Source organism: Sapajus apella, unplaced genomic scaffold, assembly GCF_009761245.1.
Source record: "Sapajus apella isolate SASKATOON/1434 unplaced genomic scaffold, GSC_monkey_1.0 scaffold65, whole genome shotgun sequence".
In the NCBI taxonomy this organism is placed as follows: domain Eukaryota; kingdom Metazoa; phylum Chordata; class Mammalia; order Primates; family Cebidae; genus Sapajus; species Sapajus apella.
The window spans coordinates 4,779,127-4,794,110 of record NW_022437005.1 but is presented as its reverse complement, the minus strand read 5'-3'; the positions used below and the strand labels follow the sequence as shown (position 1 = coordinate 4,794,110).

The following is a 14,984-nucleotide window of genomic DNA, read 5'->3' as shown; positions in this document are numbered from 1 at the left end:
ACACACACAGATACACACACAGATACACACATAGAATACCACAGAGCCTGTAAAAACAAGGAAGTTCTGTCATCTGTGACATGGGTGAACATGGTAGACATTTTGCTGAGTGAAATAAGCCAGGCACAAAAAGACAAATACTGTATGATTTCACTTACATGTGAAATCGAAAAAAGCTGAAGTCGGAAGTAGGGAGAGTAGCATGGTGATTATAAGAGAATGGAGATGGGGAGTGGGGAAGGGGAAAGGGGAGATGCTGATAAAAGGTGCAAGGTTTCAGTTAGGTTGGAAGAATAAATTTTAGTGATTTGTTGCACAGCACAGTGACCACAGTTAATAATAATACATATTTAGAAGTTGCTAGAAGAGATTCTAAAGGTTCTCACCACCAAAAAATGATAAATAGGTGGAGTGATAGATATAATTAGCTTATTTAATCTTTCCATTAGGTATACATGTATCAAAATATCATATTGTAACCCATAAATATATACAATTATTGTCAGTCAAAAACATTTTTATAAATTGTAGTGTAAACCCAAATTAAAAGCGCATTAACAGTTCACAAATAGCTCTTAAAAGATGCTCAGCCTCACTTATGTGAAATGTAGATTAAAAATACAATGTTATCAAAATTACTAATGCTGTATTGTTAAATGTATTCTCTCATATCCTTGATAATTTAAAATGCATACCCTTGACCCAGCAACTTACCTAAAGAAAGTACAGAACAGCAATGGCTTAATATCCTGGATGCAAGTGACAAGTGCCTGGGAGAGTTAAGAAGTACTCATACCTAGGTCAACTTCAGACCAACTAAATGTACTGTAACTGCATATATCACACATCTAAAACACACAAGCCAGGCGTGGTGGCTCATGCCTGTAATCCCAGCACTTTGGGAGGTCAAGGTGGGTGGATCATCTGAGGTCAGGAGTTCGAGAACACCCTGGCTAACATGGTGAAACCCCATCTTTACTAAAAGTACAAAATTAGCCGGGCGTGGTGGTGCATGCCTGTAATCCCAGCTACTTGGTATTCCAAGGAAGGAGAATCACTTGAACCTAGGAGGTGGACGTGGCAGTAAGCCACATCATTTCACTCCAGCCTGGGCAAGAAGAGCGAAACTGCATCTCAAGAAAAAACAAAAACAAAAACAAATGAATCTGTGCATCTCCCTTGAACAGCTCTGTAGTATACAAGGAGGCACATTTGCCACAGCACTGTTTGTAATTGTGGAAAACTAGAAATAACCCAAATGTTCCCAATAGGAAAATGAATATGGCTCATTCATACAAAAGAATGTCAAAAATGAGTTAAGAGAGAAGTAGGGCTGGGTGCGGTGGCTCAAGTCTGTAATCCCAGCACTTTGGGAGGCCAAGATGGGCAGAGCCACCAGAGGTCAGGAGTTTGAAACCAGCCCGGTCAACGTGGCAAAACCCCGCCTCTATTAAAAATACAAAAAAAAAAAAAAAAAATTAGCCAGACATGGTGATTGGAGCCTGTAATCCCAGCTACTCAGGAGGCAGAGGCAGGAAAATTGGTGGAACCCGGGAGGCGGAGGTTACAGTGAGCCCATATTGCACCACTGCCCTCCAGCCTGAGCGACAGTGTGACTCTGTCTCTCACACACACACACACACACACACACACACACACACACACGCACACACACACAGTAGTAGATTGGACAAGGTGGCTCATGCCTGTAATTCCAGCACTTTGGGAGGCTGAGGTGGGAGGATCACTTCCTTACCAGTTCCACACTAGTCTAGGCAACACAGCAAGACTTGTTTCCATAAAAAAAATATAAAAAAAAAAAAAAAAAAAAAAGCAGATCAAAACAATAATGCCAATGTCTTCTGAATATGTAGTATGCATTAAGCAGTGTTCAGGGAATATCTCATTTTATCTTTATAACAACTTCATGAGGTAGGTACTACCATTTGTCTTATCTTAAAGATGAGTAAGTTGAGATAGACTAAGTAACTAACCTAAGGTCAAGATGAAAAGCCGGAATCCAAACTCACGCAGCTGGCTCCTGTGTCTAATATCTTACCAGCTTTGTGATACTGTGTATCTAGAGATGTCTGTACATTGTGACTCTCACAGTTCTGTGTGAAATACCCGTGCATGTGTATTACACATAGTATTATGTATATGCTAAGAGTATAAAGGGCACATGTTCTCCAGTTCTCCTGATGCTGTGTCATGGACCATTAGTCATTAAAAAAAAAAAGAAAAGAAACAAAAAAGAATGTAGGAGGTAGACTAGAAGGACACAGTACCAAACTTAAAACAGTGATCACCTTTGGCCACAGGTGGTTCAATAGAATTTGGGCTTAATCTGTAATGTTATATTTCTTTAAAGAAAGATCTCCAAATAATCATAGGAACAAGGAAAAAAAAAAGTTGGAAGCATGTAACAGTGTTATTAGCCATTAATTCTGGGTGGTAGAAAATTATTACATGAGAAGAGAGTGCTACAGATCTATATAAACTAATAAGGAAAGATCTCTAAGATTTTTCTAAAAATAATTTTTTTAAGTGGAAAAAAGCAGGGTATAGTATTTTGGTTTAAAAATAAGTATGGGAACAAATGATTGTACATACGGTCATAAAATATCTCAGGAACACAGGAACTTTTTAAACAGAGGTTCAAAACAGTGTGGGAAGTTACTCCTAATTGCCTGAATTAACAGAGTGTTAATTCAGAGGCACAGTGGCTCACACCTGTAATACCAGCACTTTGGGAGGCCAAGGTGGGCAGATCACCTGAGGTTAGGCGCTCGAGACCAGCCTGGCCAACAGGGTGAAACCCCGTCTCTATGAAAAACACAAAATTAGCTGGGTATGGTGTTAGTAGGCACCTGCTATCCCAGCTACTTGGAAGGCTGAGGCAAGAGAATCACTTCGCCTGGAAGGCAAAAGCTGTAGTGAGCCAAGATCTTGCCATTGCCCTCCAGCCTGGGCAACAACAGCAAAAACTCTGTCTCAAAAAAAAAAAAAAAAAAAAAAAAATCGGCTGGGCACGGTGGCTCATTTTGTAATCCCCACACTTTAGTAGGCTGAGGTGACGGATCAATTGAGCCCAGGAGTTCAAGTCCAGCCTAGGAAAAATGGTGAGACCCCACCTCTACAAAAATGTAGAACAATTAGCTGGGTGTGGTGAAGCTGAGGTGGAAGGATAGCCTGAGCCTAGGGAGTTAGAGGCTGCAGTGAGCCCTGACTGCATCGCTGAATTCCAGGTAGGGTGACCGAGTGAGACTCTGTCTCAAAAGCAGTGCCTCACACCTGTAATCCTAGCATTTTGGGAGATGGAGACAGGCAGCTTGACTTCAGGAATTCCAGATCAGCCTGAGCAACATGGCAAAACCCCCTCTCTACAAAACATACAAAAAAATTAGCTGGGCATGGTTCTTTGCACCCATGGTCCCAGCTACTCAGGAGGCTGAGGTGGGAGGATCGTTTGGGCCTGGGAGGTGGATGTTGCAATGAGCTATACTCCAGCCTGGGCAGCTGAGCAAAAGCCTGTCTTAAAAAAAAAAAAAAAAAAAAAAAAAAAAAAAAAAAAAAAAATTCTAGGCAGGGTGTGGTAGCTCATGCTTGTAATCCCAGCCCTTTGGGCAGATCACTTGAAGTCAGCAGTTTGAGACCAGCCTGGCTAACATGGCAAAACCCCATCTCTATTAAAAATACAAAAAATTAGCCAGGCGTGGTGCTGGGTGCCTGTAGTCCCAGCCACTTGGGGAGGCTGAGGCACAAGAATCACGTGAACCCAAGTAAAGTAAGCAGAGAAAGACGTCCACCCTAGGGACAATGCTCATATACATAAGATAAAAAAAAGATCATGGGGAGGTGTGCTGTGCTAGAAGGGTTTGTGATACAGCAGTAATTTTTTAATTACTATATTTTGTAAGAATCGGTATTATCTTTAAAGCAAAATTAGGAATACCTTGGTTCCCCAGATATCAGGGTATCTGGACACTCCCAAGTCTGGGTCTGTTTAGTAAACGTTATTAATTTGTTTCCTCAACTGTAGCATCTAGAGGCTAGGAATGCCTAACTTTTTGGGAATGCAGCCCAGCAATTCCCAGCTTCATTTTCCTAGCCCTCACTCAAGATAGAGTTGCTCTAGTTCCAACGCCTCTGACACGAGGGTGGCTACAAGCAGCAGGTACCCCTAATCCAAATAAGGCAAGGGAGCACTAAGAACAAGATAGGGAGAAAAATCTGTTCATGTCAACCTTGGAGCACTAGTTAAAATATAAGTTTAAAAGCCTGTCCAGGCCCGGTGTGGTGGCTCACACCTGTAATCCCATCACTTTGGGAGCCTGAGGCAGGCAGATCATGAGTTCAAGAGATCAAGACCATCCTGGCCAACATGGTGAAACGCCATCTCTACTAAAAATACAAAAATTAGCCAGGGTGTCCTGTAGTACTTGCTACTCAGGAGGCTGAGGTGGGAGAACTGCTCGAACCCGGGAGGCGGAAACCCAGTGAGCCAAGATTGCGCCACTGCACTCAAGCCTGGTAGACAGAGTGAGACTCTGTATAGCCCAACACAAATTCATAAACTTCCTTAAAACATTATGAGATTTTTTTTGGTATTTATTTATTTTTAGCTCATCAGCTATTAGTGTATTTCATGTGTGGCGCAAGATAATTCTTCCAATATGGGCTGGGAAGACAAAAGAGTGGACACCCCTAACAGTTGGGAAACTGTTTAGACCACCTAATGGTTTTATACCACAACTGCCTCATCTCTGAGAAGAGCCCTGTGTACCAAGAGATTTAATAGACTACTTTTGGCTGCCCTTTAGGTTAACCAAGGAAGCCATATAGTTACCTCCACCCAAGGCCTTATAAGAAGTTCCTGACACCTACTGCTTGTCACAGAGACGAGAAAGTATGTCCATAGCACTGTTCTTTGTTTTTTGCTCTTTAAATCAGAGCACCAACATTAGTAATATGAACATTTTTGAAACTAAGGTTTTTTGTTTTTTGGGTTTTTTTGAGACAGAGTCTCTCTCTGTCACCCAGAGTTTGATGGGTGCAGTCTCAGTTCACTGCAACTTCCACCTCCTGGGTTCACACGATTCTCGTGCCTCAGCCTCCCCAAGTGGCTGGGACTACAGGCACCCGCCACCACCCCTGGCTAATTTTTTGTATTTTTAGTAGAGATGGGGTTTTGCCATGTTAGCCAGGCTGATCTCAGACTGCTGACTTCAAGTGATCTGCCCAAAGGGCTGGCATTACAAACATGAGCTACCACACCCTGCCTAGAATTTTTTTTTTTTTTAATTTTTTTAAAGACAGGGTTTTGCTCAGCTGCCCAGGCTGGAGTACAGCTCATTGCAACATCCACCTCCCAGGCCCAAACGATCCTCCCACCTCAGCCTCCTGAGTAGCTGGGACCACAGGTGCAAAGAACCATGCCCAGCTAATTTTTTTGTATGTTTTGTATAGAGGGGGTTTTGCCATGTTGCTCAGGCTGATCTGGAATTCCTGAAGTCAAGCTCTGCCTGTGGAGTAGCTAAACTTTCACTACTGTACTTTCTTTTTTTTGAGACAGAGTCTTGCTCTGCCATGCAGTCTGGGGTGCAATGGCACATTCTCGGCTCACTGCAACTCCCACCTCCTGGGTTCAAGCAATTCTCCTGCCTCAGCTTCCCAAGTAGCTGGGATTACAGGCATTCGCCACCACTCATGGCTAATTTTTTGTATTTTTAGTAGAGACAGGGTTTCACCATTTTGGTCAGGCTGGTCTTGAACTCCTGATCTCATGATTCGCCCACCTTGGCCCCACAAAGTGCTGGGATTACAGGTGTGAGCCACCGTGCCCAGGCTACTTCACTTTCTTAATAAACCTGCTTTTACTTTGCACTGCAGACTCATCCTGAATGCTTGCTTGCTTTTTTTTGAGACAGAGTCTTGCTCTGTTGCCCAGGCTGGAGTGCAGTAGCGCCATCTCGGTTCACTGCAACCTCTGCCTCCTGGGTTAAAGTGATTCTCCTGCTTCAGCCTCCCAAGTAGCTGGGACTATGTGTGCACACCACTGCACCTAGCTAATTTTTGTATTTTTGGTAGAGACAAGGTTTTGCCATGTTGGCTAGGCTGGCCTTGAACTCTTGACCTCAGGTGATCCACCCACCTTGGCCTCCCAAAGTGCGGGATTCCAGGCATGAGCTACTGTGCCTGGTCTCACCCTAAATTCTTTCTTGGATGAGATCCAAGAACCTTCTCGGGGTCTGTATCAGGACCCCTTTCCTGTAACACTTGGACTCTGAAGCACCTGAGAAAAACAGTAAGACAGCTACAATATAAAAGCCACGGGGCAGGGTGAGGCGGCTCACACCTGTAATCACAGCACTTTGGGTGGGCAGGTCATGAAGCCAAGAGATCTAGACCATCCTGGCCAACATGGTGAAACCCCATCTCTACTAAAAACACAAAAATTAGCTAGGCGTTAGTCCCAGCCACTCGGGAGGCTGAGGCAGGAGAATCACTTGAACCTGGGAGTGGAGGTTGCAGTGAGCCGAGACGGCGCCACTGCACTCCAGCCTGGGGGACAGAGCAAGATTCCATCTCAAACAAAACAAAACAAAAAACCACAGGAAGCTGTAGTAAGTTCATAGCTCTGATCCATGTCAAGCATTGCCTGGAAGCCAGGAAGACAGTTGATTTTCAGAACCAACAGATCATGGTGCTATCTTTAGGAAAACAGGAAAGAAAACGCAGGAATGAAACTGGATCTTATGGCAGGTACCTTGCTTTGGGGGAGGGGAAGGACAGGCTGGCAAACAGGCCATGTTAGGGATATTGAAAAGTCTTAGCTGGGTGTGGTGACTCATGCCTGTAATTCTAGCACTTTGGGAAACCAAGGTGGGTGGATCACTTGAGGTCAGGAGTTCAAGACCAGCCTGGCCAACATGGTGAAACCCCATCTCTACTAAAAATACAAAAACTAGCCAGGTGTGGTGGCACATGTCTGTAATCCCAGCTACTCAGGAGGCTGAGGCAGAAGAATCGCTTGAACCTGGGAGGCAGAGGTTACAGTGAGCCAAGATTGTACCTCTGCACGCCAGCCTAGGTGACAGAGAGAGACTCGGTCTCAAAACAAACAAAGAGTATATCTTTCTCCAACAAACAATTTGATTTTGGAATACTGGATGACAAAGGTTATGTGGCTCTTCTCCCTGTACCTGTTCTGAACCCTGCCTCTCCCAATTCTTCTACCTAGCACAAAGGTTTGGACATTAAAGAGACGGAGGCTGCGGTATCTCCAGGCACACCTTCTGACAGGCACCATCCTGTATTAATTCACCTCCACGCTGTATGGAAACAATCTCATACTTACTGATATTCTGCCACACAGTCCAGCAGACCTATATAGTTTAAGGTTTCATGTTGAACAGCACTTTCAAGAGCTCGCACTCCACTGACATCTTTCAGAATATGCTGAACACTTTCGACGTAACCAGACTTGAGGAGATTTTCATCTCTCTCTTTTAAGGTTTCCTGGGGTGAAAGTATGATTTCCAAGGCTTCATGGAACCGTTTCCCTTGTAAAAAGATGTCTGAAAAGAAAATCAGGGGAAAGGGAAGGGGGAAACACAAATAACACTAACACTAAAAAACAAGTACTCTAAAACGCTCTGAACAATACAATTAAAAATTAATTAGTTTTAAACCATGTTCTCATGAAAAACAAACAGACAGAAAAATTAATTATTTCTTTTTTTTTTCTCAAGTCCAGGTACACTTAATAGTTATTTATTTCTTTTTTCAATTTTTTTTTTTTTTTTTTTTTTAGACAGAGTCTCGCTCTTGTTACCCAGGCTGGAGTGCAATGGCGTGATCTCGGCTCACCGCAACCTCCGCCTCCTGGGTTCAGACAATTCTCCTGCCTCAGCCTCCTGAGTAGCTGGGATTACAGGCACACGCCACCATGCCCAGCTGATTTTTTGTATTTTTAGTAAAGACGGGGTTTCACCATGTTGACCAGGATAGTCTCGATCTCTTGACCTCGTGATCCACCCGCCTCGGCCTCCCAAAGTGCTGGGATTACAGGCGTGAGCCACCGCGCCCGGCCAATAGTTATTTATTTCTAAGTGAAATCCCTAAGACCAAATTTCAGCCTCTTGTGAAACATAATATACTTTGAGAACCAAAGGGATTATTAATACAATCATTAGGCAATAAAATGAATTAAAATTAAGTATTTCTAGGATAATTAGGCCAAAGTCAGAACTGAAGATCTGGAGGCCACAGGACCACACCCAGTTTATGGTACTATGTGTTTAAGTACCCAATTTAATAAGTTAACTGGCTGTGATTAAAAAAAAAATCATTAGAAATTAGGGAACTGTGCTTCTGTTTACAGTTCTTTTTAGACCAAATCTTAATTATGAACATAGGTGGGGGGATCCTTTTACTAACAGGATTAGTGACAAGCAAGGAATGGAAAATAAGGCACGCAAAAAGGAAAATTAATGAATTGAATATTGTGGAATTTGGAGGGGGAGGAAGAGGAAAATATGTGACATTCTTCTCCTGTACTTTTTTTGAGCGTTGGAACAGCCTGAAAAATTCAGCTGCGTCCCCCAATTTTTTCCCTCATATGCTTTTTTAAATTCTAACATTTAATATTTAACAGGTAATATTTTTATAATTAGTCTTAGATTACTAGAATTCTGATGTATGGCTTGTAAGAGGATACACTTTCCCTCTTCCTAACATTTTGTAATATGTGAACACAAGAGATATTTCATTAACCAAAAGGACACATTCTTTTTCCCGTACGTTCATTTTCGGAGGTCCAAGCTTTACTTTTTGTCCCCAGGTTCTCTGAAAGAACTGCAGTGTCTGGATTTGTCAGCACATCCCAGGATCTAACTTGATTTTTGAACCCTCTCCTCATTTTCAGTGCTCCTTGGCCTCCAAGTGTTTGCATAGTTAAGCCCTTTCCTTGTATACATTTTAAAAAACGGGAACATAGCCTGGCGTGGTGGCTCACGCCTGTAATCCAAGCACTTTGGAGGCCAAGGTGGGCGGATCACCTGCGGTTGGGAGTTCAAGACCAGCCTGACCAACATGGTGAAACCCCATCTTAAAAAAGAAAAAAAAAATACAAAAATTAGCTGGGCGTGGTGGCGTGCACCTGTAGGCCCAGCTACTAGGGAGGCTGAGGCAGAAGAATTGCTTGAACCCAGGAGGCAGAGGTTGCAGTGAGCCGATCACACCACTGCACTCCAGCCTGGCGCCTGGCGACAGAGCAAGACTCTGTCTCAAAAAAAAAAAAAAAAGGAACACAAAGAGATTCAAGAAACGAAAAACAATATTCACTTGTTTCTTGGTAAGAGGAGAGAAACAAAGAGGGGCCACTGTTATGCTAAGTAATGGCCTTGGAGGTTTCAAAACATTATTTAATTTTCAAACCCAGCCATCCAGCAAGATAAGGATAGTTAACACCATTTTAATGAATGAGGCCCTGTCCCACTAGGCAGTGCTGTTACTTTGCCCCAAAGCAAAAAGCTGGACAGGCAGCCAAATCTGTGTTCTTTCCAATCTACCACACAGTAGCACAACTGAGGCAATCTTGGACATCACCAATCACCAATTAGATAAATACAGAAACAGTAGGAAATACACATGCTTGGAACATGCCTGCAGAGAGACCCACAGAAGAGGAAAGTGGCTTATCTAATGAGATAATATTAAACCATATTACATTTGTCAAGTTTTTTTTTTTTTGAGACAGAGTCTCACTTGTCAACCAGGCTGGAATGTACTGGCTCAACCATAGCTCACTGTAACCTCAAACACCTGGCCTTAAACAAGCCTCCTGCCTCAGCCTCCTCTATAGGCATGTGACATCACGCCTGGCTAATTAAAAAATATATATTTTTGGAGAGATGGGATCTCTCTATGTTGCCTAGGCTGGTCTTGAATGCCTGGCCTCAAGCAATTCTCTCATCTCAGTCTCCCAAAGTGCTGGGATTACAGGAGTGAGCCACTGCACATGGCCTTCAAGCATTTTTTTACAGAGACAGAAATATCAGTTCTTTTTTTACAAGGCTGGAGTGCAGTGGCATGATCTCAGCTCAATGCAATCTCCGCCTCCCAGGTTCAAGTGATTCTCCTGCTTCAGCCTCCCGAACAGCTGGGATTATAGGTGCCCACTAGCATGCCTGGCTAATTTTTTTGTATTTTTAGTAGAGACGGGGTCTTGCCATGTTGGCCAGGTTTCGAGCTCTTGACTGAAAGTGATCCGCCTGCCTCAGCCTCCCAAAGTACTAGGATTACAGGCGTGAGCCACCACACCCAGATGGAAATGTCAATTCTATTATTGGCAAAAAATGGAATCCCTTCTGAAAAAATTATTTAGAGGGTTAAATAAAACTCAACTTAGGAACTAAGTTACTCTACCCCAAATTTACTTGGCTCAATTGAAATTATTAACCCATGAAAGATCTATAAAAAATTTATGACTGATGAAATTAAAACCTAGGAAAAAGAAGTGTAGCATTTATCTACACACTAGTTTAAGGAAGCAGAAGATAAACATGTTAAAAACAGGAAGAAAAAGACTTAGCAAATGCCATGCCAAAAGACCATTCAATTCTAGCTACAAACTTACCCCTGGCTATGTTCTTCACATACGCATGATCACAAACATGAAAACCTAGATTACAGGATCCTTTAGACTCTAAGGCTCAGAACATTCAACATGATTCAATTTATAAAAATAAAAAATGATTCCAGAATAGATTTACTGCATGTAGCATAGGTCCGCTTACTCACTCAAAGTAATAGTGAAATGTTTCAAGTCCTAGTATATGAAGTGCATTAAATAAACCTTCAAGCATCTCTAGTATTCTGATGATGGAACTGGCAGGATGGCTAATACTTCAGAATTAAATCAGTATAGCAAAACATAAAAACTAAAATCTATACTTTTTTCTTTTTTTTTTTTTTTTAAAGACAGGGTTTCACCATGTTGGCCAGGCTGGTCTTGAACTCCTGACCTCAGGTGATCTGCCTGCCTCAGCCTCCCAAAGTGCTGAGATTACAGGCGTGAGCCACCATGCCCGGCCAAAAACTAAAATCTAAACCCCAGCCCTTTGTGTGTATTTATACACAAAATACAAATTAGAGTAAGTCAGACTCTCATTCCCGCCAGTCTTCAAAAGGTGAACTGATGCTTGGGAAACTGCTCAAGTATTTGGAAGAATGCCAGCTCTGGACACATTTCTATGTTCTCACCTTTGAGAAGACTAGGTAGAAATTAATTTATTGATCCAATATTTTTCATTACAAAAAATCTTTTTAATTTTTTAAATGTAATTCTTCTTGGGTGCCACCTTCTTGGGTTTGGGATTTAGTATCCTCCAGACGCATTAATCAATTTAGTGAGCTCTGACACGCTTTTTCTTTTTCTCACCATGACACTAATTATCCCCTTATTTATTTCAGAACCCATCGCTTACTAATACTCATTTTCTTAAAAAGAGTGATTCTGCCTGGGTGCGGTGGCTCACACCTGTAATCCCAATACTTTGGGAGGCCGAGGTGGGAGCATCTTGACTACAGGAGTTGGAGACCAGCCTGGGAATCACAGGGAGACCATCATCCCTACAAAAAATAAAAAAATTGCCTGGGAGTGAAGGCTCATGCCTGTAATCCCAGCACTTTGAGAGGCCAAGGCGGGCAGATCACCTGAGGTCAGGAGTTTGAGACCAGCCTGGCCAACATGGTAAAACCGTGCCTCTACTGAAAACACAAAAATTAGTTGGGTGTGGTGGCATGCACCTGTAATTCTAGCTACTCAGGAGGGAATCACTTGAACTTGGGAGGCGGAGGTTGCAATGAGCCAAGATGTGCCACTGCACTCCAGCCTGGGTGACAGCAAGACTGGGTCTCAAAAAACATAAATAAATAAAAATAAATAAATAAATAAGTAAGCCAGTCATGGTGGTGCACCCCTGTGATCCCAGCTGCTCAGGAGGCTGAGATGGGAGAATCACTTGAGTTCGGGAGGTCACGTCTGCTGAGAGCTGTGATCACACCACTGCACTCCCGCCTGGGTGCCAGAATGAGACCCTGTCTCCAGAAAAAAAAAAAAAAAAAAAGTGATTGTGCTCATTTCTTAAGGTCGCTCCTGAGTTAACTGAGAAACACAGCTAGGGGCTAATCTAGATCAACAAAGCTGACTCTATAAAGAAAACCCACAGTCTTCTCTCTGCCTGGGCTAGTGGGGCTCATTCACATTCCAAACAAATTCCTCTCTGCTGCACTTCCTTACTTTATGCCAAGAGCTACAGGCCCTAGGGTACCACATGTCCCAGCAGGTTTCTACCTTTTAATAATACATTTCTTATTAGTAATTTCAGTTGTGATATTCCTGGTTTAAGGAAAATAACTTCTCATGAGAAAACTCAATTCTAAATTTTTAAAAAACTGTAAGATGCCATTAAAAGATTTTTATGTTGCTTGCTTGGAAAGCAGAGAATAGTTTGGTGTTTGCTACTAATTAACTATCTCAGGGAGGCCGTTAGCTCTTGCATATATAATCCTTACCCCACACAGCTGAGGAATGTTATAAGGAGCTAAGGTCTTGACTATTTTTTCTTATATCCAGTATCACTTGTACATAGTATTTTTCTTTAGAACATATGACATATTTAATATGTTACACACATGCCCACACACATAGTTTTAAGAGTCTGTATAGGGCCGGGCGCGGTGGCTCAAGCCTGTAATCCCAGCACTTTGGGAGGCTGAGGCGGGTGGATCACGAGGTCAAGAGATCGAGACCATCCTGGTCAACATGGTGAAACCCCGTGTCTACTAAAAATACAAAAAATGAGCTGGGCATGGTGGTGTGTGCCTGTAATTCCGGCTACTCAGGAGGCTGAGGCAGGAGAATTGCCTGAACCCAGGAGGCGGAGGTTGCGGTGAGCCGAGATCGCGCCATTGCACTCCAGGCTGGGTAACATGAGTGAAACTCCGTCACAAAAAAAAAAAAAAAAAAAAAAGAGTCTGTATTAGGGGAAAGACGACTTTTAAAATAGAGGCCCAGCCTACGGCAAGGGTTAGTACACTATTCTTAAAAATAAAAAGAGTTTGTGGCCAGGCGCAGTGGCTCAAGCCTGTCGTAATCTCAGCACTTTGCAAGGCCACGGCGGGTGGATCACGAGGTCAGGAGATCGAGACCATCCTGGCTAATACAGTGAAACCCCGTCTCTACTAAAAATACAAAAAATTAGCCGGGCGTGGTGGCGCACATCTGTAGTCCCAGCTACTCAGGAGGCTGAGGCAGGAGAATCGCTTGAGCCCGGGAGGCGGAGGTTGCAGCAAGCCAAGATTGAGCCACTGCACTCCAGCCTGGGCGGCAGAGTGAGACTCCATCTCAAAAAATGAATAAATAAATAAATAAAATAAATGAAGGAAGCTATTCTCCTCACTTGTCCAAGTTGAGTAAATTAGAAGTTGAAGGTTAAAGTGTATTTATTCTCAGATACTTATCAAGAACCTCTGATTATTTCAGTTTACCAAGGTCTAAATACAGGTCATGCGTTCTGGCCTGCTGCTGTGTCTTTAAATTTACGAGTCAGTTTACACTAATAAGTAGCGCACCGGGTATTTACTAGATTCTAAGCAGAGCATCTAGCTAACAGCTAGAATTCAGGTGACTGACTTTTTTCCATCATCAAAGAAAACAAGCAATTTTAATATTGTTAGTAGCTGATAAAACAAGTGACTTTATGTATTAGTCAAATTATTTGATCTATTTTAGTTTCGTCTGTAAAATGTGGATAATAATATCTATATTTCCCAGGACTGTCATGAGGGTCAAGTGAGTTAATACACATAAAGTGCTATTTAATGTTAATTGCTAATTGAAAGGAGCTCCTAGCTAGTAAGTTAAAAAACAGAAGACACTGTTGCTCTCTATTCCAGAAAACACAGCAAACATACACAACAAGATTTGAGATAATTACTTGAAGTATATTCTTTAAAGCCATCTTCTCCCAGTTCCAGAATCATCCGCTGTTTCCACCTCTCCAACCAGAAAGCCTGCTGTTTCGTCATGGTCTGCTGAAGGACTCGGGTCACACTTGGTATAAGATTCCTTTGCAAGGGGATTTTCAAAGGAACTGAAGGGTCACTTGCATTTGATTTATCATTTCTCTCTGGATTGAAGATAGGAAACCAGTTTCGTGGCATTCGTGTGTCCTCATCTTGCTTTGGGGGCTTATGCCTGATCACAGGCCCATAGAGTAAAGCATCTTCCTCCACCAAGGATTCTGGGGTGTGGACGAGGCCTCTGGATGACAAGACAGACTGAACTAAATTAGAGTATTTTTCCTGGTCCACTTCTTCATATGGGTTCACTTTTTTCTTCCGGCCACATGAGTAAGAGGAAGTAGAGAAAGCCACAGGGGAAGCTGATTCCACAGAAAACCCCTTTGAACTCCTGAGCTGCCTGCAGATGGTCTGAAAAAACTTCATCTTCATTCAGATTTGTTTTCACTTTTCTCTAGTCTGTTTGCAACGGTCGAGGGCCTTTATGTTTGTATTCCTGTTAGAGAGAAAGGAACCATCTAAGCGAAAGCTGCATCAGAATGATATTGCACATCAAAATTGTACTTAGTGAACTTTTTCGACATGTTTGGACAGAGCCCTTTCTTGAGAAAGCCGACAGAGACTCTGCTTCCAAAAAAAAAAAAAAAATTATAAATAAATAAAGACTCTCAATACCCGAAGGACCAGCACATATTAAATGCGAATTAGTAGACAGCTTGGGGCAAGACGTCCCCAGTGTCTAATCTGCAGGACCGTGACGCCCAGGAAGGGAGGTGTGTGCGAGACACAGGAAAACACAAAGACGGAGCCCGTCCCATGACTGGCACGCGGTCCTAGGTGACGACCACTGATTCCTAGGCACTAGGCTCTCTTCTTTTTTTTTTTTTTTTTTT

At 42.7% G+C, this 14,984-nt stretch overlaps 1 protein-coding gene across 3 annotated transcripts in view; it reads right to left on the bottom strand.

Annotated features, from left to right (window-relative positions):
• Positions 1-14,984, bottom strand: part of MGME1 (mitochondrial genome maintenance exonuclease 1) — a 23,601-nt gene that overhangs the window by 7,912 nt on the left and 705 nt on the right. For 2 of the 3 annotated variants that reach the window (XM_032248072.1, XM_032248071.1), the window contains exons 2-3: positions 14,007-14,587; positions 7,361-7,580 (exon numbers count right to left, since the gene is read on the bottom strand). In XM_032248072.1, coding sequence (XP_032103963.1) covers positions 7,361-7,580; positions 14,007-14,523 — 737 coding nt within the window. In that variant the 5' untranslated portion in view covers positions 14,524-14,587. Of the gene's footprint in view, positions 1-7,360; positions 7,581-10,642; positions 10,688-14,006; positions 14,588-14,984 lie in introns of all 3 variants that reach the window. The other variant, XM_032248073.1, reaches the window with a different exon arrangement.